The 22,779-nt window shown below is 37.4% G+C and overlaps 1 protein-coding gene across 1 annotated transcript; it reads right to left on the reverse strand.

Annotated features, from left to right (window-relative positions):
* Positions 1-6,097: 6,097 nt before the first annotated feature.
* Positions 6,098-22,212, reverse strand: LOC134218412 (COP9 signalosome complex subunit 3). The gene is made up of 7 exons (XM_062697368.1): positions 21,764-22,212; positions 21,539-21,693; positions 21,384-21,474; positions 20,101-20,831; positions 19,857-20,039; positions 19,719-19,789; positions 6,098-6,843 (listed from the first exon to the last, which is right to left on the reverse strand). The coding sequence occupies exons 1-7, from the start codon at positions 21,816-21,818 to the stop codon at positions 6,828-6,830; spliced, it is 1,302 nt and encodes a 433-aa protein (XP_062553352.1). The 5' UTR covers positions 21,819-22,212; the 3' UTR covers positions 6,098-6,827.
* Between the last annotated feature and the right edge of the window lie 567 nt (positions 22,213-22,779).

Below are 22,779 nucleotides of genomic sequence, written 5' to 3' on the forward strand. Positions count from 1 at the left end.
AAACGTGACCTTTAAGTGACCTTGTTGTGTAGGGGTTATCACGCCTATCTAGAGTCCGTGATGTACTTACCTTTAAGATAAAAAATCACGTTGAGAAAATATAAAAAAAGCCTATCTAGAGAGTAGGAGGTTGATGGTTCGAGTCCCTCCAAGACACGTGCATTCTGTTTCGCAAATTTCATATCAATTTGTCCATTTCGAAACATGTGCATATGCACAGCCAAAATATTTTTCAATATTGTTTATTCATGCCGATTTATCACCACATTTAAAGTTTGAAAGTTTTCACCCAATATTGCAATATTAGAATTTTCAAAGTTATCAACTTATTATTTATTTTATATGTCAAAAATTAAAGAAATAATCAGGATTAAAAAAATCTCAAATTAATGAGTTTTCTAAATCCTTTCAAAACTCCAGATTTGTTTTGAATAAAATTACTCAAAAATCGTTTAAAAGCTGTAAATTACACCCACAGTCTTCTCCGGAATCCTTCTAATTCCTCTCAGATTAATCGGATTCCATGAAAAAATTATCTGAAATTATTTATCAAAATTTGGAACTTTTGATGATTTTCATTAATAAGTTCTATTAGAAACTCTTGTTCTTCGAGTTCCTCGAGAAATTTCCTCATTAATTCCTAGCTACTGGTTTAGACACAGGATAGAGAACTTTCAATTTATGGTGTGATTCACTTGTGTATAAGTAGTGAAATGAATGTTTAAACATTGATGACAAACAGCTTAGAGGAAATAAAGAAAGATGTTAAAGCAATATAATCCACCTAATCAAATCATAAAACATCGACAATCAACGATCAAAACTTAAATTTCGGTAATTTTGAAAAAAAAATCTTGTTTTTAATTAATCCACAGACGCAATGAGATGTCCGTCCGTACTTCCTTTTTGGCAATAACTATTATTTTGAGCTTAATTTGTAAAAAAAAAAGGCACAGCCTTATAATTCAGATCAGAAATGCCATGCCATGCCAACATAGTAATGAATAGTAATGAATCGTGACAGTAACAACTTCAGAAACCATGAAATACTCACGATGCTTAAAAAAATCCTATGCTTCTCATACCATATCTTTCCAAAGTTGAGGGGTCGCGACCACCTTCCATAAGATTTACACAGGCGGGGGCGTCGCGTCCCACCACTTTGGGGAACTATGTTTAACACATTTTGTGTCATTATTACCGACAGATTATTTTTGTGTTACTCACACTATTGCCAGAAATATTATTTTCAAATGAAAATATTTAAGACATTACAAGAAAAAATAGTTCATAAATTTGGTACACACTTAATTTTTTTCGCCGAGGCCGGCAAAATAAATTATCGAGAATCCAACAACTGAGAAGTCGGTAAAAATCTCGGTGAATGTTAAAATTGCCGACTGGCCGTACAATGTGCGAAATCATTTAACTGCCAAAATTTACCGGGCCGTTCAGTAATGTATGGCCGAATTGTTCGGCGAAGTGTTTCGCCGAATTCATGTAAATAATTGTTTTCATTTTTATTTTCAATAAAGCATAGTAAGAAATTTTGGAAATGCAACATAAAATCGCGAATGAATTTGAGTCATAAAAAAATTGAAATGTCAATTTGAGAACAGTATTTTTACGAACAGATCGTAAGTTTCTAGTGGAAGAAGGATTTCCATCTATAATTCGTTAAAAAAAAAACAAGGATATATTTTTTCTCGTTGGTATTAATTATATTGAATCTCCTGTGTTAGATAATGGCGTAATTAGCCTGAAAAAAGATTTGCCTTGCTATATATTTGGTTCTTAGATGTTTGACGAAATTGTGTTTTTTTTTTCAAGGCCCCCCCCTTGGGAACAAAAGCGCAAAAAAAAAAATTGTTTCACTTATAATGCGTTTTCCGACTCAGACTCTTAATTAAGAAATGTAACGTGTCTTGATTTGACTGGGTTTACGTAAAACCTAATTTTTAAAAATCTTTTATTTATTTTTGTTGTTGGCTGTTTTTCCGCTTGCCGGGCAGTGGCAACTATATTGCCACCAATTTTGCAATGTTTCTGAACTGTTTAATGTATAACAAACATACATTTGAGTTTAATACCATGTCAGTATTATGTCCTATTGTTGTTTTTGTTAATTTATTGTTTAGATTCGTCTGCCTTATAAAGGGTTAAACATTTGAGCAAAAAATAAAATAAATTCAGATAATAAAACTTACATGATGACTCAACCGCTGCCTATAATCAACGCATTTTTTTATTCTCAACGTGTTTTTGCAGCATTCTGACGTTTGACAAATGCGGTTCTAGGAACTTCTTTCAAATGGGCCTAATTGATTCTGACCTTGATTTTTGGAATGGGGTCCCCAGAATCGATTCCACCACGTGCAGCCAGCGTGTTGGTGCCCTTTCACGAAGTCGCCGGCCTCTATCTGGTTCTCTGTTGAATATTGTTTTTGCTATTCTTTCTTCCGACATTCGCACTAAGTGACCAGCCTACTGAAGTCTGTCGTATTTTATACGATTCACAATATTTTTTTCTTTGTATACTTGATACAGCTCATGATTCATGCGTCTGCGCCACAAACCATTTTCAAGTTTCTTTTCGAGTATGTACGCTACACTTTTCGCTCAAAAACCCCAAAAGCTCTTCGGTCCACCTCTTTTAACGGCCATCCTTCATGTTCACAAAAAGCCACTGGTAGAACCAAAATTTTGTATAGAGAAAATTTCGTTTCCGTCTGCATGTTGCGGGACCTAGACATGTTACGTAATCCATAGGAGGCCCTATTCACAACAGCAATACGTCTTTTCACTTCACGGGAAACATCATTGTCACATGTCACAAGCGTTCCAAGGTAAACAAATTCTTCATCAACTTCAAACACATCCACATTAAACACTACCTCCATCCCCATTAAACCAACACCACTATGTTTTCCTCTATCTCTACCTGCCACCATGTACTTTGTCTTGGTAGAGTTAATGGTTAAGCCTATCCTCGCCGTCTCCCTCTTCTGTGGGACAAAAGCCTCCACTCAGCTCTGCGATCGATTCCAATGAGGTCAATGCCGTCCGTAAAGTCCAGGAGCATATGCGACCGTGTGATGATAGTGCCTTGCCGTTCCTCTGCACGCCAAATCTCCTAATAGCGTCCTAGAGTGCAATCGAGCCATCCAGCGTTGCACGTATCAGTCTAATCAGTTTCGCCGGAGAACCATGTTCGAACATTATCTGCCACAGCTCATTTCTTTTCACTGAATCGTACGCTGCTTTTAAAATCAATGAACAGATGGTGAGTCTGCAAGTTGTACTCCCGGAATTTATCAAGGATCAACGGCTGGTTAAACATCTGATCTGTCGTTGATCGGCCCTCACGAAAACCTGCCTGGTATTCGCCGACGAAGGACTCCTCAAGCGGTCTCAGTCTGTTAAACAGGATACGCGAAAGAATTTTGTACGTCGAGTTCAGAAGGGTGATCCCTCTGTAATTGGCATTCTCTAGTAGAATAGAGTGGGGCAAGAGTTCACGTGGGGTAAGAGTACGTTTTCGGTTTATTGAAGTAATAAAAAAAAGTATAAACTAGCAGTACTGCAGGTATTCTGGCCAACTATTATTATGCGTAATTGTGAACGATTTGAATAAACAACAAGGGATATATGGAGTTAGATAATTTTTTGGTCATTTTGCTACAAATTATTGTTTCCTTATGAACTTATATACTAGTATTTCATTACTATATATAAGTTCAATCAAGTGAACATTATACCATTTCGATAACCTATTGTAAAGAGTACTTTATGGTGCAGAACACCAATCCGGTTGGTTTTCAAAGAAGTCAAAACCATTACTTGGATGAATTTTGGGAACGGGTGGGGTAAGAGTACGCATGTGAATCTTCAAGTTCTGATGTCAAACCCGTATCTCTGGCCGAAATAAGACTACTTCCAAAGCGTAAAGATTTACAACTAAGAAAAAAGGGACAGAAATCGAAAATTTTTACAAGTCTTAACGATAAGTTGATAGATAGAAGGAAGGGGTGATGAAACAGCCAAATTTTACGTTACGTGATTGGTGGATTTTCTTCATGGTAAATTTCTTTGTTTACGCCACGTGAAACCTGATAAATTTTTACCTCTGTAGTTTTTTGTATATAAAAAAACAATAGTTTTTCGTATGAAAGTGCGCATTTCTAGGACCCCCTCCCTCTTTAAAAGTTACGTTATCTTTAAATATTCCCTAATATATGCTCATTAAACATCAATTAAATGTTATTATCTCTTATTTGTGTTAATATATACTTAAAGCACATGATTGGATAAATGCGTACTCTTACCCCACCCGATGCGCACTTTTACCCCACCGGTGGGGTAAGAGTGCGTTTTTCACTTGTCTTGCAATAAGGGTTCTACTAAAACGAATCTCAATAATTTCAATACATGACTGGGTTTTCCACTGGGTAACATAAAGGAAGAGTATACGAATCATCGACATTGATTTGACATGCAGAAGCTTGCTTCATAAGGGCCACATGATCGATTGAAAACTAAGTGCGTACTCTTGCCCCACTCTACTCTATGTGCCCTTTCTTATAGATTGGGCATGTGAGGGCATCCAACCAGCCGGCAGGCAGTTCCTCGTCCTCCCATATTTTCTGAATAATGTGGTGGATGGATTGATTCAGCTGCTCACTTCCGTGTTTGAGAAGCTCGACCGGGATCTCGTCTTTCCCAGCGGCTTTACTGTTTTCAGCTAGTTTAGAGCCTTCTTGATTTAGCTATATTATGGAGAATATTCATTTTGTAAACCAGTTAAATTATTCCACGATTTCATGATCCCTTTGAATTTCCACTATACCAAATCACATAAATTCAAAACTCTGATAAAGAAAATTCCTCAGATTCCCCCCACGAAACATCAAAATTCTATTTGAAATTTCTGGAACTCATGCGTTTTTCATTTGATGAATTAATTATCCCTTTCGGATCTCTAAAATATCTCAAAAATATTATTCCTTTAACCTTTTTTGTATAAAATTTTTCCAACACCCTCAAATTAACAAATGTCGAATCCCAAAAGCCAAAATCCCAATCAATATGAAAAATTCAAACGATTTTGATCCGATGTGCTTATTCAAAACCGGACTTTCGCCATGGAACGCTTTGAGAGAGCCCCTTTTTTCTTTTGCTATTTTGTTCCGATCGCACGCTTTTCAACCAAACGCGCATGCGCTGTTTAAAGCGGTACAGGTACCTACTCGGTAGGCACCGTAGGTACCAAACCGATGTGCTTTTCTGCATCGGCACCAAACCGTGCACTGCCAACGATGAACGCTTTGGCTATCTATACATCGCCGATTGCGGTTAAAGCGGATGACCTACACATACAAAATAATGCTTGTATGATGCATGGCAAACCGTTCTCTGCTGAAAGTGCATGTGTTGAACAACATGTACTAAACACAAATTAGTACTAAACATATGACAATAATGCACAAAATCCAAGTATATATTTGTTTTAAAATGACAAGAAATCTATCGAGAGTTTAAATGTTAGGATCAAAATTGCTACTTGTGCAGTGCACAGGTTGCACATGCGGACGCGACGCCTCTGGTCTTATCGGAAGCCACAGGAAGCACATGATGCCTAAAAATTTCATCAAATTTTCATTGGAAACTTTACTTAAAAATTTACCTCTTACGATTTTTCAGCTAAAGTCGAAACAGAAGATTATTAACCGACTATTGTTTTTGATAAGTCTCTCTAAGACGATGACCGAAATGACCATTATGTAGAAATCCTCTCCACTCCGCACTATCTATAAGCACAGGGATCACATGCCATGCAGTCCTGCATAGGGTTCAGAAACCTTCTTCTACCTCGTCTTCTTGTACCGATGGAATCACTATTGAGAGTCAGCCTCACCTGCTTGTTGTATGACACTCTGGCAACTTCTAGTGTTCGCGATGTGGAATAAGATTGTTCTACCTATAACAGGTGCATATTACGTTCGCTTTCTCCATCCGCCATAGATGGTACCATCCTTTTACGTACTACATGTTTTAAACTGGATTGTCATCTCAACCAAGGCGGAATAAAAGCCTGCGATGAAACTATTCTTTCAATTTCGCACTTCTTATTAAGAGAATTCTTTCCATAATTTCGTCTTCATTTTTTTGAGAGTCATCTCCGCACACTAGTCCTTATTCACATTCGTTCTCCTCTAATCACAAAACGTACTCATTCGCTTTTTTTGGCGACTTCCAGTCACTGCTATTGTTTTTTTTAATCTTCAGCATTCATTTAATTTGATCTTTTTGTGTGTCAGCATTCATTAAATTTGATCTTTCTGGTTTTCAAAAATTCACTTGCCTTCCACAAACATGCATTGGTTATGCCACTAGCATGCAGACATGCTCCACGTATATTTAACAAAGCGATCGGTTTAACGATTTTTTGCACAGCAATTTACTGAATCTTGTTTGCATTTTAGGTATCAATTGTAACTACATTTTTTTCCAGTGTTTTCGATTTGTTTTTTATGTATTTCTTTTCTCTTTGAGTGAAAGGGAATAAAGTTTTCAGTATAACTGGGTTTAAATTATTCTCGTTTTTTGTGTGTTTTGTCTGCGTAGCTTAAGTGTAGCAATTGATCGTTTTATTAAAGTGCTTACCATTATTTAACGGCGTTGATAGGATAAGCTGCTGTGGCATGTACGACCGCTAATGATGACGTCATCCTTTGTTACTTTGCTACTGTACTGAGCTACTACTGCTACGGTTACTGCTAGCTTCCTGGGTTGTCAGTCGATTGGGTTGAGTCCACCCGCTGGTTGCATTATTCGGTGGGATCGCTGGAATAAATTCGAAATAGTTGAACACGGTTAACTCGGCACTCGGTTATCTATTTCGTGCAAAATCAAAAGAATAACATATCCTTTGTGATTGCGGCAATGATTATCAGTATAGTGACTAATTCAAGGTATTTGTTCTAAGGAGAATAAGAATCTTTGAGCAACAGCAATACAGTGGTCATGAAGGTTGACCACGTTTCTGGATTTACTAAAAGATCCCGTCAATGGAACGGCACTAGAAAAGTCTCTTTCGAAAATAAAGTATAAGTAAGTATCTGGGTGGTGCGGATAGAATCGATTTGGTTGTCAAAGTGAAGCCAAAATTTTCTATTGTGCCGGAGCCAAACATTGAAGATTGTGGTTATGTTCGTTTTAGATCTTATATTGAGAAGTATTGTTATTATTTGGGGAAAAAATAAAAATAAACTTAGTTTGAATTTTGCATTCTTTTTAACAAATATATTCACATTACATTTCGAGTAGAAAATTAGTAGAAATGCAACTAAAATGCACTCGTTACGAGATTTCACGAGATTCAGCAGCTGATTGGAACAGGAATGTATGTAAATCATCGTAAAGTCATGTAGAGTCTCGCGCCTTCATGCAGCATGGAAAGAGAAATTCGAAGAGCGGGAAATGTTTGACAGTCAAGTAACTGCAAAATAATTTTGCTTGTGGGATTGATTTCAAAACATCCCGCTACTCGCTTGAGAGCACAAAATCGGCTCTATCCGCAGCACCCAGGTAAGTATAAGAACAGAAACATTTTCTGTTGTTCTGTCATAATCATTGGCGTAACTAGTTCCGATGCCTAGGGGGTGGGCGGCTATAGCCTCTCTATTTATTTTCTCTATTTTGAACTTTTTTAAATTTATCGAACATTTTACCACTCTTATTTTTACGAATAAATCAATTTTAAATTAATGTCCAGTGGATATATTATGTTTTTGCCTTTCTCGTATACAAAGTATACGTAAAGGCTATATATTCGCTATATAGGAGTCCCGGAGACCCATAGTGTTATATACCGATCAACTCAGCTCGACGAATTGAGGTGATGTCTGTGTGTGTATGTGTGTGCGCAAAATAATGTCACTCATTTTTCAGGCACTTATCCTTAACCTTGTTATTTGCTCGCAACAAGTTGCATTCGACGCGGAATCTTGTCCCATTGTTTCCTGTTGAAAATCGGCCGGATCGGACTATGGGCTCAGAAGTTATGGCCAAAATACTTTTTTCCACCAAGAAATTACTCATTCGAAAAAAACGAGAAAGGCATCATCACCGCTAGGTGGATTAATCTGGGTTTTTTTTGTTTTTTTGGGTTGCTATAATCAGGGTGGTTTTATGAAAGTTGACAAGTGATTATGCCGGAAGAACTAGTCTACTTTAACCAAATGAACACCGGACTGTGGGAATCAGCCAGGGGGGGAGTAAGCCTGTCATCCACGAACAAATCAAGCCTATCTAAGATGTATTATCCGGGCCTCGCCGCTTGGGAAAGGCTGGCCGCCCTGGGCCACCCCGCTTGGCAAGTGTAACATTTTTCGAACTGGAAACTTGTAGGATATTGGTTACCCTACACTACTGCTGATTAACGAAAAAATTGTGGGATTGTTTATTTACATTTGCTTCATACTATATGCAGAGGAGGCGCGATGCACCGCATATTACCCCCCTGGAATCAGCTAACATAATCCTCTTGAAAACTTTCAGGAATGTGGTTTGGTCAGTCAAGTCAAGAAAATTATTTTGAGCTTTTTAGTGGAATGTCTTCACTTGTCATAAGACGAGTTTTTACAATCCCATTGAATTCCACCACTTAATTGTATCTTGACAGATACGTATTTCAACCTCAACAGTAAGGCCGTCTTCAGTGTCTCGTACTTGACTCGACTTCGAGTCGAGTCGAGTCAAGTACGAGACACTGAAGACGGCCTTACTGTTGAGGTCGAAATACGTATCTGTCAAGATACAATTATGTGGTGGAATTCAATGGGATTGTACAAACTCGTCTTATGACAAGTGCAGACAAGTCAGTCACAAAGAACAAAGTCTAGTCAAAATGTAAATCTGAATATGTCAGTATTGTTAGTATGTACGTTAGGCGTTGGTTATTTCTCGCTTAACTTTTCAAAAGGTTCTAAGTAACACTTTTTTCATGATTTAATTTGAGTATTGCAATCAACAGATTAACATGAAATATGTTGATTGCATTATTCAGATTAAATCATAAAAAAATGTTACTTAGGACCTTTTCAAAAGTTAAGCGAGATTTATTGAGTCATTTCTATAATTGAATCATTTGTCTGAGAAACTGCATAAGTTTATTTTACACAATTTCAAGAAAACAACAAAAAACTGTTTTTGAACAAATTGGCAAGGAGCATTTCGATTTCTTCGATACAGATCAATAGTGTTAGGCAAAACTAAATGCCCTGGGGCACTTCCAGTGCAAAAGCTGTAACCAGTACTCCATAATTGCTCTTCAAAGTTCGTGGGCATATGTAGTTTCTCAAACAAACGAAAAAAAATTCATACATTCCTGAACATAAATTTTTTTTGCCAGAATACGTATTTTTGGAAGAGGATTCAGAATATATAAAAATCTCATTTTGGCCAAAAATGTTACATATGCAGTTTCTCATACAAACGGTTCAATTGTGAGTTGTATAATTAATGTAAAACACAACTTGTCTTCTATATTTTAGATCTGTTATTGTCACTGTGTTGTTGTCGGTTGTCTGTTAAGTTTCAACATAAAGGTCTTATATAACTTTGTCTTATTAGTGTTTTAGTCATTGTTAGATACAGTATGTATAAAACTACAAAAGAATTGTTAAGTATTGCCTTACAAATCCTATGTCCTTCCTCTATCTATCAATATCTGCTTTCTCCTTTTATCATTTTTTTTTTATATTTTATTATTCTTTATTTATGTAATTTTTTAATTTTAAAATTAAGTTCATTACTATTTTATCAATCTCTATTTTCTCTTTTTAGCTCAATCTCTTCTTTTTCTTCCTTCTCTTTTCTATCTCAGAATTTCAATTTAATATTTTTCTACTAAATAGCACAGCAAACTTCTTCCTTGGCTACTCTAAAAAATTTCTCAAACACCCATTCTAAAAAAATCCTATCTAAATATGGGTCATTCCGCGCCAAGTGACCGAGAAAAAGTGAAAACTTGCAGGTGAATACTATGAATTCCAACCAAAATAGGTGTATCTACTTACTTTGAGCCTACATTTCGAAAAAGCATTTGATCCGACCGCTTGAGCCGCCCCTCCGGCCAAACACTCCTACCCGTTTTTGAAGATTTTAAAAAACATGCCATTTTAAATAATCGATATCTCCGCCCCTGATAAAGCTACAAAAAACGTTAGTACCAGTTTTCCGCTTGAAATTTTGTGAAGATTCTACAAAAAATATTTCAGACGCAAAGCAGTGTTGCCAACTACATTATTTTTATAAAAAAAATTAAAAAAGCATTTTTCTCAAAATACGTATAATTTTTTTTTTGATTTCTCAGCGGATTTGAGTTTATCAGGCAATTTCCTGTCAGAAACACTTATCGTTACAAAGTAAAATGAGCAGTTGCTGAGTTATGACGGTTTTAGTTAGGCAAACCTTCGATTTTCATTCAGCATATCGTTCAATTCGTTCTGTAAAGGTAAACAACTATGATAATGTATTTTTTTAGTTTTATTCGAATAATTAACAAAAAAAAAACATATTTTTGCAGCATTTTGCATTTTTAATGCTTTTGAGGCCAGTGATACCAGATTTCAACTGAATATGTTTTAATGGTTTAAAGTTATTTTTGCAATTCCTGATCATAATACCTGGTTTACAGTTCGTCTTTGATTTATAAAACAGCCTACTTTCCATACCAACGAAATGAGTGATTTAATGACCATTATGCAACTCAAATGGGTTGCATAAATTTCATTATAGCACTCATTTGGAAAACCAACATTAGGACGGTAGTTACATGGCTGCATTTTGCTCAACTAGCTCTGCTGGTGGGCTACAAAGGTTCAGTTTCAATAGTTCTTAAACGAGGGACATGCTTTGATTCCATTAACTTCAATGAGATCAAGTTTTGTTCCCGTAAACATCAGTTTGAAGTACTCGTGGATTACACATACACATGCTGTATTAGTGCCTGCTGCTCCTGCGAAAACGCATTCGGGCGGCCGATGTTCGGCGAATTTGATAAATCCAATTTCGTAAAAAACATTTTTCCTTGAAGAGAGCATATATTTCAGACAGATTCGCTAGAACCAAACGCTTCTGCTTCTGCACCTGTTTTCCTCCTTCACGCACACTTTTTTTCTATTTTTCCCTGCCAGTTTCTTGATTACGTCGGCCTCGCGATAGAAATCCTGAACTTTTTGTATGATTTCTTGTGGGAGGGGATTACCCCTCTTAAGATTGGGGCAGCACAAAATACCTTTTGTGTCAACGCATTTCTTTCATGTTCCTTACTAAGCGCTCTAAACACTGAAATTCGTCTGAAGATAATAAAATTTTGATCCTAATTATGTCAGAACATAAATTTATAATCAATAAGGGGTGGTTAATAAACCACGATACATTTTCAAACCTCATCTTCTTTAATTCCTTAGTACTTTGGATTTTATTGGGATTGGTTTTAGATTGGATTTGGATTGGATTTCAAACGATTTGGATTAGTTTTGTATTGGATTGAATTTGGATAGGATTTGGAACAGCTTTGGATTGGATTAGATTTGGATCTGAATTGAATCAGATTTTGATTGGATTTAGATTGGATTAGATTTAGATTGAATTTGGATTTGATTTAAATTGGATTTGTATATGATTTGACTGGATTCTGATTTGCTTTGGTTTGAATTTGGTCTAGATACGGATTGGATTTCGAAAAGATTTTTCAATTGAATTTATATTGTTTTTGGATTGGACATGGATTTTGACGACCAGCACAGTTCAGCATTCATATTTTCATTTGTTTTGGATACCTAAAGAAGGCTTTTTACTTCTTAAAATTTGTTGTTCTTTAGTAATTCGTTTATTAGTATTCCAAATCTAATCCTTACTTATAAGATTCAAATGTAAAAGCTGGTATAGATTTTAGGACAAAAAAGGGACTCGAGTATGAATCAAGAGTTGTCTTTCGCGGCACATCAATGATTATCCCGCGACTGCCCTGGGAGTCGATAAGTGTTTTTGACAAGTAATTGCCTGATAAACTCAAATCCGCTGAGAAATAAAAAAAAAATATATACGTATTTTGAGAAAAATGTTTTGTTTTTATTTTTTTTTTATAAACGTAATGTAGTTGGCAACACTGCTTTGCATCTGAAATATCTTTTGTAAAATCTTCACAAAATTTCAAGCGGAAAACAGGTACTGACGTTTTTTGTAGCTTAATCAGGGGCGGAGATATCGATTATTGAAAATGGCATGTTTTTAAAAATCTTCAAAAACGGAGAGGAATGTTTGGCCGGAGGGGCGGCTCAAACGGTCGGATCAAATGCTTTTTCGAAATGTGGGCTCAAAGTAAGTAGATACACCTATTTTGGTTGGAATTCATAGTATTCACCTGCAAGTTTTCACTTTTTCTCGGTCACTTGGCGCGGAATGACCCAAATAAGATTTACTAAAGCTGCCATATCTCAGCAACGGCGCATTTTACTTTGTATCGATAAGTGTTTCAGACTGGAAAAAGTCTGTTAAGCTCGAATCCGTTGAGAAATCAAAGAAAAAAATATACGTATTTTGAGAAAAATGCTTTTTTATTATTTTGTGAGAAAAATAATATAGTTGGCAACACTGCTCAGCATTCAAAGTATTTTTTCTAAAAACTTCATCAAATTTCAAGCGGAAAACTGGTATTAAACTTTCTTGTAGCTTTATCGGGGGCTGAGATATCGATATTTGAAAATAGCATGTTTTTAAAAATCTCCAAAAACAGGGAGGGGTTTCTGGTCGAAGGGGCGGTTCAATCACCATGATCATATGGTTATTCAAAATAATGGACCAAAACTAATATGTGCTGACATATGAATATTATCTTCAGTGCCGTCAACCCCCGTGACCTTGGCTAGGGAATGCCCAGTGGATATATTATGTTGTGTTTTTATTCACCAAGCTCATGTGCTATAAAGCATGACGGATCCGATTTTTTCCGCTGATCGTTTTGATCTGAAATCTCAGGTTTCGATAACCGCCTACCAGGGGACTGAAGAGAAGGCTAATACGCCTACCCACCATTAATTCAATATGGCGGTCAATGTTTTTGGTTTAATTTCATCTAATTCATGATAACAAAGCTTCGAAAGTATCGACGGGCTATTTTTCGACATAAAAAAGCCATACAAATACAGAAGGGTCGATCTACCTCAATTAATTGCAAGTTTTCGCCAGGAAAAGCTAATTGATGATAATTAGCACTAACTGCGTACGAACCAATCACCCAAAATGAGCATCTGAATTCCGGTAGGGATGGGCGAACGCTCACGAGCCGTTCATTTGAGCCGGTTCGCGAAAAAGAGCGAACGAACCACGACTCTATAATTTTGAGCCGCGGCTCTCAAATGAACGGTCGCTGTTAAAATTATTCAATGGCTCAAAAATAACGATAGCTAGTTCCTTCGTTCAGTCGTTCAATTTTACGATTTTTTTTCGTAGTCGGAAATCCTGCCCATTTTGAATACATTGGTGGCTAACTTAACTGTCCGAGCATCTGTTACTTCATATTTGGGATCCGTGATCTGATTGTTTGACATCTGTAACTGTTGCTCGAAAATATCAACGTGCAAGTAGGATTTGTAACTTTTTGCATGCGCTAAAGTAGAGTTATTTTGACGTAGGACTTACGTCTTTCTTTACTATACTGGGTGTCATTTAGATTTTTGAAAATCGAGAGCGTTACGCTGAAAGGGAAGATTTCGAACGTTACTAGCGCCTTTATCTTTCGATGGATTTTTAAGATTTATATATCAATCGACTCGGATACTCTCCAGCAATTTCCCTATTTTATTGAAACTTAAGATTATTAACGATAAACTATTGAAAATTTTAGTTCTTTTTAAAGCCAGCAAAAATTTCATATGTAACCAATCCCATGCATTCCTAACACGGACATCAGAATGCGGTATGTAAGATTTTCTTTGTGTATAAAAGAAGCAGTGCCTGCAGTGTGCGCGTCAATACCATTTGCAACAGCAGCGCGTACTGACGTGCTTTTTGCTCGCGCATTTTTTGTTTCGTTCGTTCATTTGCTGTGCTTACACAGCATGCAGTCGCCCAACGGCGCCAGCAGAACTGCCAGTGGGTCTGCGAATATGCATGAAAGAAGTGGGCGCATTTTTTGTCATTCTGTGCTTGATGATGGTCGGATGCAGTGGTGTCGGTTGCGATGGATGCAATCGCCAACGCATCGCTCGAAGTTTACGGCTAGAGGCCGATGATGGCTGAGGCAGCGAGGGCAGCGGTGGTGGTGAAGAATAAAATTGAAGAGATTTGGTCTGCTCATCCACGAAAATTGATTGGTTTCATAATCCACATGATCCCGGGAGTCATGGCATATGACTGACCATATGTTATGTTGTGCTTGGTACTAAACGACACGTACATTGATTAGAATAATTACTTTCATTTATTTGCAGAAGGCATTAGCAATTAAAGATGCACAATCAGCAATAGTGTCAATATCCATTTTAGATTAGAAAATTTTGCTGTATTACATATAAATGTTTTAAAAAGTCGGCAAAAATAATTTCCAGAAGAATATTAAAATAAACATTATCTTATTCTTTGTTTCCATTTTCTGAGAATTTATATTATTAAACTTGACGTAGACTCGGAGTTTGAAATCAAAACATTAAATAATTTCGTTGACGTATTAGCAGTACCTCCTCTAGTTTAGTAGGGTTACTGCTCCTTGACTTGTTTCTTATTGTTGTGATTTGTTCAGCAGTTAGCACGCATGTTAGCAAAATTGGTGCTGTATTTCTTTGTTTGGAAAACAGGACAGTTCCCCTAAAATAGCATATTTTGTCCAAGTCTGAAAATTTCATTAATAGAATTTTTAAACTTAAATACTTTCATCACTAAGAAATCTATAAATGCCCTACATTTGCTTGAGTAAATAATGGCTTAATAGTTAGAAATAAAGTAATTCTAATTTTGTATTTAATTATTACTTTTATTTCCAGAAGTTTTGAATAAACAAATCTTGCGTAACATATGATTACGGCTTATAAACCAAAACCATGATTTTTGTTATTCTAGCATACACGATTGCTTTGTAAATGATTCTTCATCCTAGGTAAAACTCCATACTTGATATTTCTTAAGAAACACATTTATTGCTGTTTTGAGTGAACGTCTCATGAACCATTTGCACCATAGTGGTTTTTAAGTCCTTTGTTGGCGCCCTTTACTACCATGCGGAATGTTTGCTTTGGTTTTTAGGCCGTTCACTTTATATTGTTTATTTAGAAAAACTAGCTTCAAGTTATTTTAAAATGTATATTCTTACTAGGTTTTCGATATATCGCATAGCAGAACTGCTCTGGCTAACAAATCTAAACAAATCCGATGATGTTACTAGCTTTGAGCAAACGGCTTAAAAACCAGACGTGTTGCCGGTAATGCGAGTAAACGGCGCAATTTTTGTTTTAGCTGAAATTTTGTAGATTTCGAATGGTTTTTCAATTAATCTTAATCTGCTGTTTTTTTATAACCGTTTACGTATAGCATTGACATGGTTTTGGCCATTCAATTTGTTTCAAATTCAATAAATGAATTAAAATAGTCATAGAACTTGAACCTCATTTTTCTCGGTCAGCATTGTTGGTTTTTCGGCCCTAATCATATGTTGCTCGAGAAATTGCTAATAATTCTACATCAAACTCCATAGATCCAAAAGTTAGAATTTAAATGTAAATACGTTACGTTTATACAAGTCCTACGTCTACTCGCGGTTATGTTAAAACATTACCCATTGCTTTTTTTGTATTACACCTCGGGTAAATTTTCCGGAACAGTTTTGGCTCCCATGTTAAAATACAGGCCGGAGTTTCGATTCTCAGTGTCAGAACCCTATCAAAAGCCTTCACCCTGCGTTTTAAAAATATGGGAAAAATCCAAGGGCAAGACTTCCTTGGTGTGGACACATTTAATGTAGCATCATACCTCGGGAATTTGGGCCGTGGAATTTTTCCCCATGCATTTTTACAAATGTGATTCTAGATTTGGGCACGCAAAATTAAAATCCTTGCCCCATTTAAAACGCACGGGGACCAAAATCCGGCGGAAAATTTTCCCGATCTGTAAGGTAGCCTTTACGCCGGAAATCACCAAAAAACTTTGTTATGATTATGAACTGCTGCTGGCTTAATTAGGTGATATGGATTTTTGTAGTTAATTAAAAATAATAAAAATAGCGGCAGTCATAGAATTGACGTGCGGTGATCTCTGCGAATTATTAATGAGTTACTCAGCAAGATATTCAAATGATTCATCGATCAATGCAATTATCGAAGATGACAAGAATTTCGCTAAAACTCGAATTTGGATTTGTAAACAAGCACTTAAACATCGATAGAAACACAGTTGAATATACAAGATATCATAAAACAGTTTGCTTTAATGCTTCATTCGCAAAAATAAACTTCATAATGGGTCAACGAGCCGTTCAAATGAGACGCTTGGCTCAGAGCCGCTCACTTAATTGAACCATTTTGCCCATCGCTAAATTCCGGTATACCACCCAGAAACTGGGTACCAAAAACGATGCTGGGTAGAGTGCCATTGTACCGCGGATGACAGGCGTTTCACCCTCCTGCCTCCTACAGACTAACGCAAAATGAACTCCCCCAAGAAATTATAACGTTTGAGCTCGCATTCTTCTTCTTATTGGCATTACATCCCCACACTGGGACAGAGCCGCCTCATCAAGCACTTCCACAGTTATTAACAGCTAGGTTTCTAAGCCAAGTTACCAAGTATATCATGAGGCTAACACGATGGTACTTTTATGCCCAGGGAAGTCGAGACAATTTCCATTCTGAAAATTATCTAGACCGGCATCGGGAATCGAACCCTGCAACCCTCAGCATGGTCCGTTGCTTTGTAGCAGCGCGTCTTATCGCACGGCTAAGGAGGGCCCCGATTGGATGGCGTCTTCCTGCTTAATTCAGATTCACCGGCAGACCGCTGCACAGAGGGACGAATCCTTAGAAAGAGGGTCAAAAGGTCATTTTTCAAAATGATGTATTCTATTTTTTAAATATTTTTCTCGCATTATACAGGTTATAAAACATTGTAAATTACTTTGGTTGAGTCAATTTGACGATATTGTGCCCATTGGGATACCTTTGAAGTTGGTATGAAAACTGTTTTTAACACCATTGATAATATATAAATATGAAGTATGATATCTTTGCAATATTTTTCAAATTTGTTATTCAATCATTTCAAACTCAATACATCTTCAAAGATAACATAATCAACTATCAATTGCATACATTATATCACAAATTCATGAAATATTCACCCTTGGCTTATGGAGTTGAATTTGGGCTTATTTCGAAATTTACTCATTTCGTGGTGTTTTCATGTGGTCAGAAAACAATTTACCCATCATTACCCAGCGCTGAAAATCGCATGGCTACTACTTTACATTATATATTTTCAAACTAAACTAAATTTAGGGCCCGCAGGTTTTTTCTGAGGCATTTGAAAATGACGTAAAATACATGAAAATGTATGTATATGTACTGAATGCTATAATCACAACAATCGTTATGAATGTAGTTGAAAATGATAAAATTTCATCACAGTAAGTATAATAAACTCATTTGTTCTCATTTTAAGCCATATTTGTACTTTTGACCTTCTTTTTTTCAAACCGTCCCACTGTGCGCTGGCTTTCTGAGGCAAAATATACTAACCGTTTGTACTTTAAGCACCATAACCATACCTTTATTCGGTTTATCATTTTTCATGGTTAATTTATTTTGATGACTCACAAACGCTCCATCTGAACTCGATGTCTTTCTTCTCAATCTTCTTCTGTTATGACTCTATATTCCAAGTGGAACTTGGCCTGCTTTCCAACTTGGTATTCTACTAGCATTTCCTCAGTTAATAATTGAAAGCTTTCCTATGCCCGCCATTATTGCATGGATATGTATCTTGTACAATTGATACATTTTGTTGAGCCAAGAATGTTTCCAAACACGCTAGACCGGACCGCGAATCGAACAGGCTATCTCCGGATTGGCACTCCTACGGCTTTGCTCGCAAGGCTAACTGGAGAACCCTCTTCGACTTCACAGACTCCCAGACACATTATAATGGGTTCATAGTTTTCTGGAAGTTCCATCAGCAATAGGCTAGCCAACCACGTATCGTCCACATTGAAACCGACCTCCACTAGTTTGTGACTGGTCGACTTTATTTCGTAGACATATTCTTCTACGGATCTGCATTCGAGCAAACGAAAACCAGTATTCTTCAGGTCATTGATAACTGTTAAGTATTCTCAGTTTTATCCGGGCTTCCTGATTTGTCCTTGCTTTTTGAACCAAACTATGGTTGATTTTTCTTTATTATAGTTGATCGTATTAATAAGCATATTGTGAACAGATCTTGCATGTAACGAAACTTCCTGGTTCACCCTCCTTCATTGACATCAACAGCGCTCCAACTGCCTTGTCGAATTAACACTATTTTCATCGCAAAGTGCCCAAGAACAATAGTTTCCATGTAACCTTTCCGCAATCGACCTGATTATTGTAATTCGTTTAACTCATCTTGATTGATCTTAAAAATCATTCTTTTATGTATTTTGATTGCTACGCCAACCTCTTAGCGAAGTAAACATACGACTACTCGCGGTAGGGTGGCTCAAATTAGTAAGGGAAAAACATTTTTCAATTTTTTTGATGGGCCGCCCTCTTATTCGGTTCTATTTGATGCCTTGATGCTCTGGACAAAATTTCAGCCAAATCGGTCATCGCTTGGGCGGTGCTAAACTCGTTGGAAGTTTATATGCAAAAATGTATGCAGAAACATAAAAACCAGCGATTTGCAGTTGGACAGAACAACTTACGATTAAGAACTTTGAACTCATTCAGATCTTGAAGAATTTAATACAGAATGTTATGCAGAAAACCGCGAGAAGCTTCAAGTTTGCCCAGCTAAGTTATTAGAATTTCTCTGAAGTGGGGTTTGGGCAAATTTCGTTTCTTTTACCTTTGAAAAGAAATAAATTCACCCCTGCAACACTCCAGTAAAATGCTGATATCTTTGCCTAATAAACTCTAATCTTCTCGCGGTTTTCAGCATAACATTCTTAATTTAATTCTACAAAAACTGGATGAGTATCATGGTTCTTGATCGTGCATTGTGCCGTTCAACTGCAAATCACTGTTCTTGGATGTTTCTGCATATATTTTTGCATATAAACTTCCAACGAGTTTAGCACCGCCCAAACGTTGGCCGATTTGGCTGAAATTTTGTCCAGAGCATCAGGGCATCAAATAGAACCGAATAAGAGAGCGGCCCATCAAAAAATTTGTAAAAGTGTTTTTGGAGCCACCCTATTACTCGGTTATGAGTTGTAACAAGGAATGGTAATTTATTCCACGTTATAATACATGTATGCCAACAAAATCGTGACGATTCTCACGTAATCAGCGGACTATAGAAAGTGAGTGCAATTGTCGGCCGTAGTACAAAACTAAAACTTAACTTTGTTTAATCGTAAGAAAATTTTGAATGAATAATAGCGAAGTTCCAGTCACTCATCTTTTAAACATTGCTATTGGCAAAAATCTCAACGAAAAAGGTAGATGCATTGTACGCTTAATGCTTACCCAGCGAACGACTTCGAATGTTGACCACCGAGTACTTCCTCATCTTGATTGCCCATCGATTTTTTGACGTACTGAAAACAAGATTTAGGATAATTAGACGTTTTGTCCATTACCAAGCCAAAGATGCGTTTTACTAACCAGTGGATTGAGCATAATTTCCTCTTCCATCTTAATAATTTGTTTATTCAGTGCCATCACGCGACTGATTTCCTGTTGCACCTTGTGGAACATATCCGGACTGTCGTACTTTTCCGGATCATCCTTGAACACCACCATGCCGTCCTTTTGGTTGATCGAGGCAAATATTTCACCCGATTTGATCTGTACAAATCCAAGCAAAGTTATTCTAACACTTTGATGTAAAAAAAAAAATTATAATTACCATGTTGAGAATGTACTTCTCGGCTTCGGCTGGTCCCGACAGTTGCACCCGGCTTGCTACATCCGCCAACGACAAGGTGAGGAACGTCTTCGTGAGGCGTTGGATGTTTTTCTTGTACAGTGAGGAAATCACCTGTTTGACCAGGCCCATGTTCGTGTCGCGGATGAACGAGTCTCTGTACTTGTTGATCACATTCCGCACTTCGTCGCTGTTGGAACTGTTGTACGCGCTGGACAGATCGTGATAAGCGTGACTAAGCGGTTTCATAAACCGCGAAATAACCTGGGAGGAGTACTTTGGAATTGGCACGACCTTCCCGTGCAGTATCAGCGAAATGAGAATGTACTTTTTGTACGATTCAAGCATGATGTGTGACATGGCCAGCGCCGGTGTGGAAACGGCCACTTCGAAGAAGTACAGCGAACGTTCGAAGTTTTTTACCGCAGCATAGATCATTCCACCATAGTAGTAGTAGAGCAGGAAGTACTTCGTGTCGTGGTTAGTGTCTTCGGTTGTGGCAATGGACGCAATGTCCACGTCCAAGAAACGAAGAGCCGGACTGAATACTTTGGCGCTCAGGCACAACTGGCACAGATCGGCGTGGACAGGTGTGAGCTGGTTATCGCACAGTCGGATCTTCTCCACAGCTAACGATAGCACCTGAATTCCCTGGATGGTGTGTTGTTTGTTCTTAACCAGTGCCGACGTGAACTGGTGGCAGAGCTCGAAATCTGAAAGCAAGGTAGGTTAGTATTCAGTTAGAAAAGCAATTCGCCTGACAGGTAAAAGATCAATCTGTTGGACAGTTGGACAGTTCGAGCCTGCCTATTTTAGTTGGATTGATAGCAAAACAATGTATCATTGAACCAATATCAAAGTATTTTGACTTGCTGCTAAAACAGACGCTGTAAGCCTCTGAATTTGCAATCTATTCAAAGTTGCATGTACATTTATATACGAGCTCAATACAGAAGTAGGTACATACAGAAATGTTTTGTCCTATCAGTGCGTGAAGTATTACGTTCAACACTTAATTGAAAATTAGAACCTTTGAGAAAATAATCAAACAAAAAAAAGCATCTTATGAACATAAAAGTACACTTCGTTTAAACCAGGTTTTATTGTTTGGGTTAGCTCCTCTTATGAGTTAAACAAAATTAACCCTTATAAGTTATTAAGACTAAGGGCTATATCATATGATAGAGTGTAGCTTGATATCAAAGTACATTCATCTGAGTTTCTAAACTTATTACCAGATAAAGGGCTTTCTACAATCTACTTACATGGTTGGGTAGCAAATCGGACCTGTTCTCCATTGCAAAGCGTAATAAATTCTCGGACTACTCGCAACACATTCTCCGTATCGTCGTGATTCTACGAGTGGAAAAAATCATTACTATATCTCAACTAAAAGGCATATTTGAGCAAAATTTCTTACACTCGGTTCACTGAGTTTAACGACCAGCACAAATAGGACCCCTAAGGAGTGCTGCTGGATGTCCAATGTTTCCAGTACATTGTCCAAAATGTTTCCATTCTTGGCGAGTAGTTCTGTCGATTCCATTAGATACTCTACCAACTCCCTAAAACTCCCTGCAAAGAATCAAATTACAAAAACTTTACCACTTTATCTCCCTCGGACAAACAAAAATCCACAACTTACCGGCATTGCTCATCGTCCGGACATGATTGACGTAATGCTCCAGCGGTGATGCCATGATTCCCCACAATGCGCTATCTACTTCCTAGGACTACGGCGAAACTAAACGGATCCCGTCCTTCTTACGGAAACAAAAAAAAACTACCTACGAATCCCACCAACAAATGCAATAACCCCAGCGACTGGCCCCGTACTTCCGACTGTCAGCCGAAAAGCGACGGAAAGAACAAAACAGCACCCGATGAAAACTATTTTCGCATAGCTCTCTCGGCACGGTAACACCACCGTCGTATGCTATTTTTACGCGTGAACACACTGGCGGTGCCAATTTCACCGAACGGACGCAATTTCACCTGCAAATTCCGGATTATTGTTTCGCACAACACACAACACTCTCTCGCGGAAGAAGGTGGAAAAGTGACATTCGAATCGAATGCGAAAATTCCCGTCGTCGAAGAGGCGGCCTTTCGGGTACACGATTGCACCACTACAGGTGCAAAAAATGCGTAATGTGTTGTGTTTGTGTTGCGAAGTTTGACACTGTGGGTGGGGTTAGCTCTCTGTTTCTCGGCGAAATCGGGTGACCAAAACATTTAAGCTTATTATTCGGGGCTGTTCAAAAATTACGTCCATGGTTTGATGCACTCAAAGGAAAACGCACATTGCTCATATATGCCACGCACTTAAAATGTGATCAGTTACTTTCACGCATGAAAACTATGTGCAAAGCTAATGTATCATAGTCGATTCAGTCATGGTAAATTCTATGTGCAGTCGTTTTGGTTTATATGCTGCAGCTAATGATTTGTATTTTCTTCGGGCAAATGGATAGCATTAATAAAAGTATTGAAAACTAGTATTATGTTCTCTGCTTTACTCGGATCAGTACTTTGGAAAGTAATTGAACAAATCAATCGTTTTCTGAAAGATACCTGTTTGCACAAGTCATTATTTTATTATTTATCGTATTGGGGGGAAATTTTGGTATTATTTATAAATTAAATTAATGTAGGTTTTCC

The sequence above is a fragment of the Armigeres subalbatus genome, chromosome 2, assembly GCF_024139115.2.
Source record: "Armigeres subalbatus isolate Guangzhou_Male chromosome 2, GZ_Asu_2, whole genome shotgun sequence".
Lineage (NCBI taxonomy): Eukaryota > Metazoa > Arthropoda > Insecta > Diptera > Culicidae > Armigeres > Armigeres subalbatus.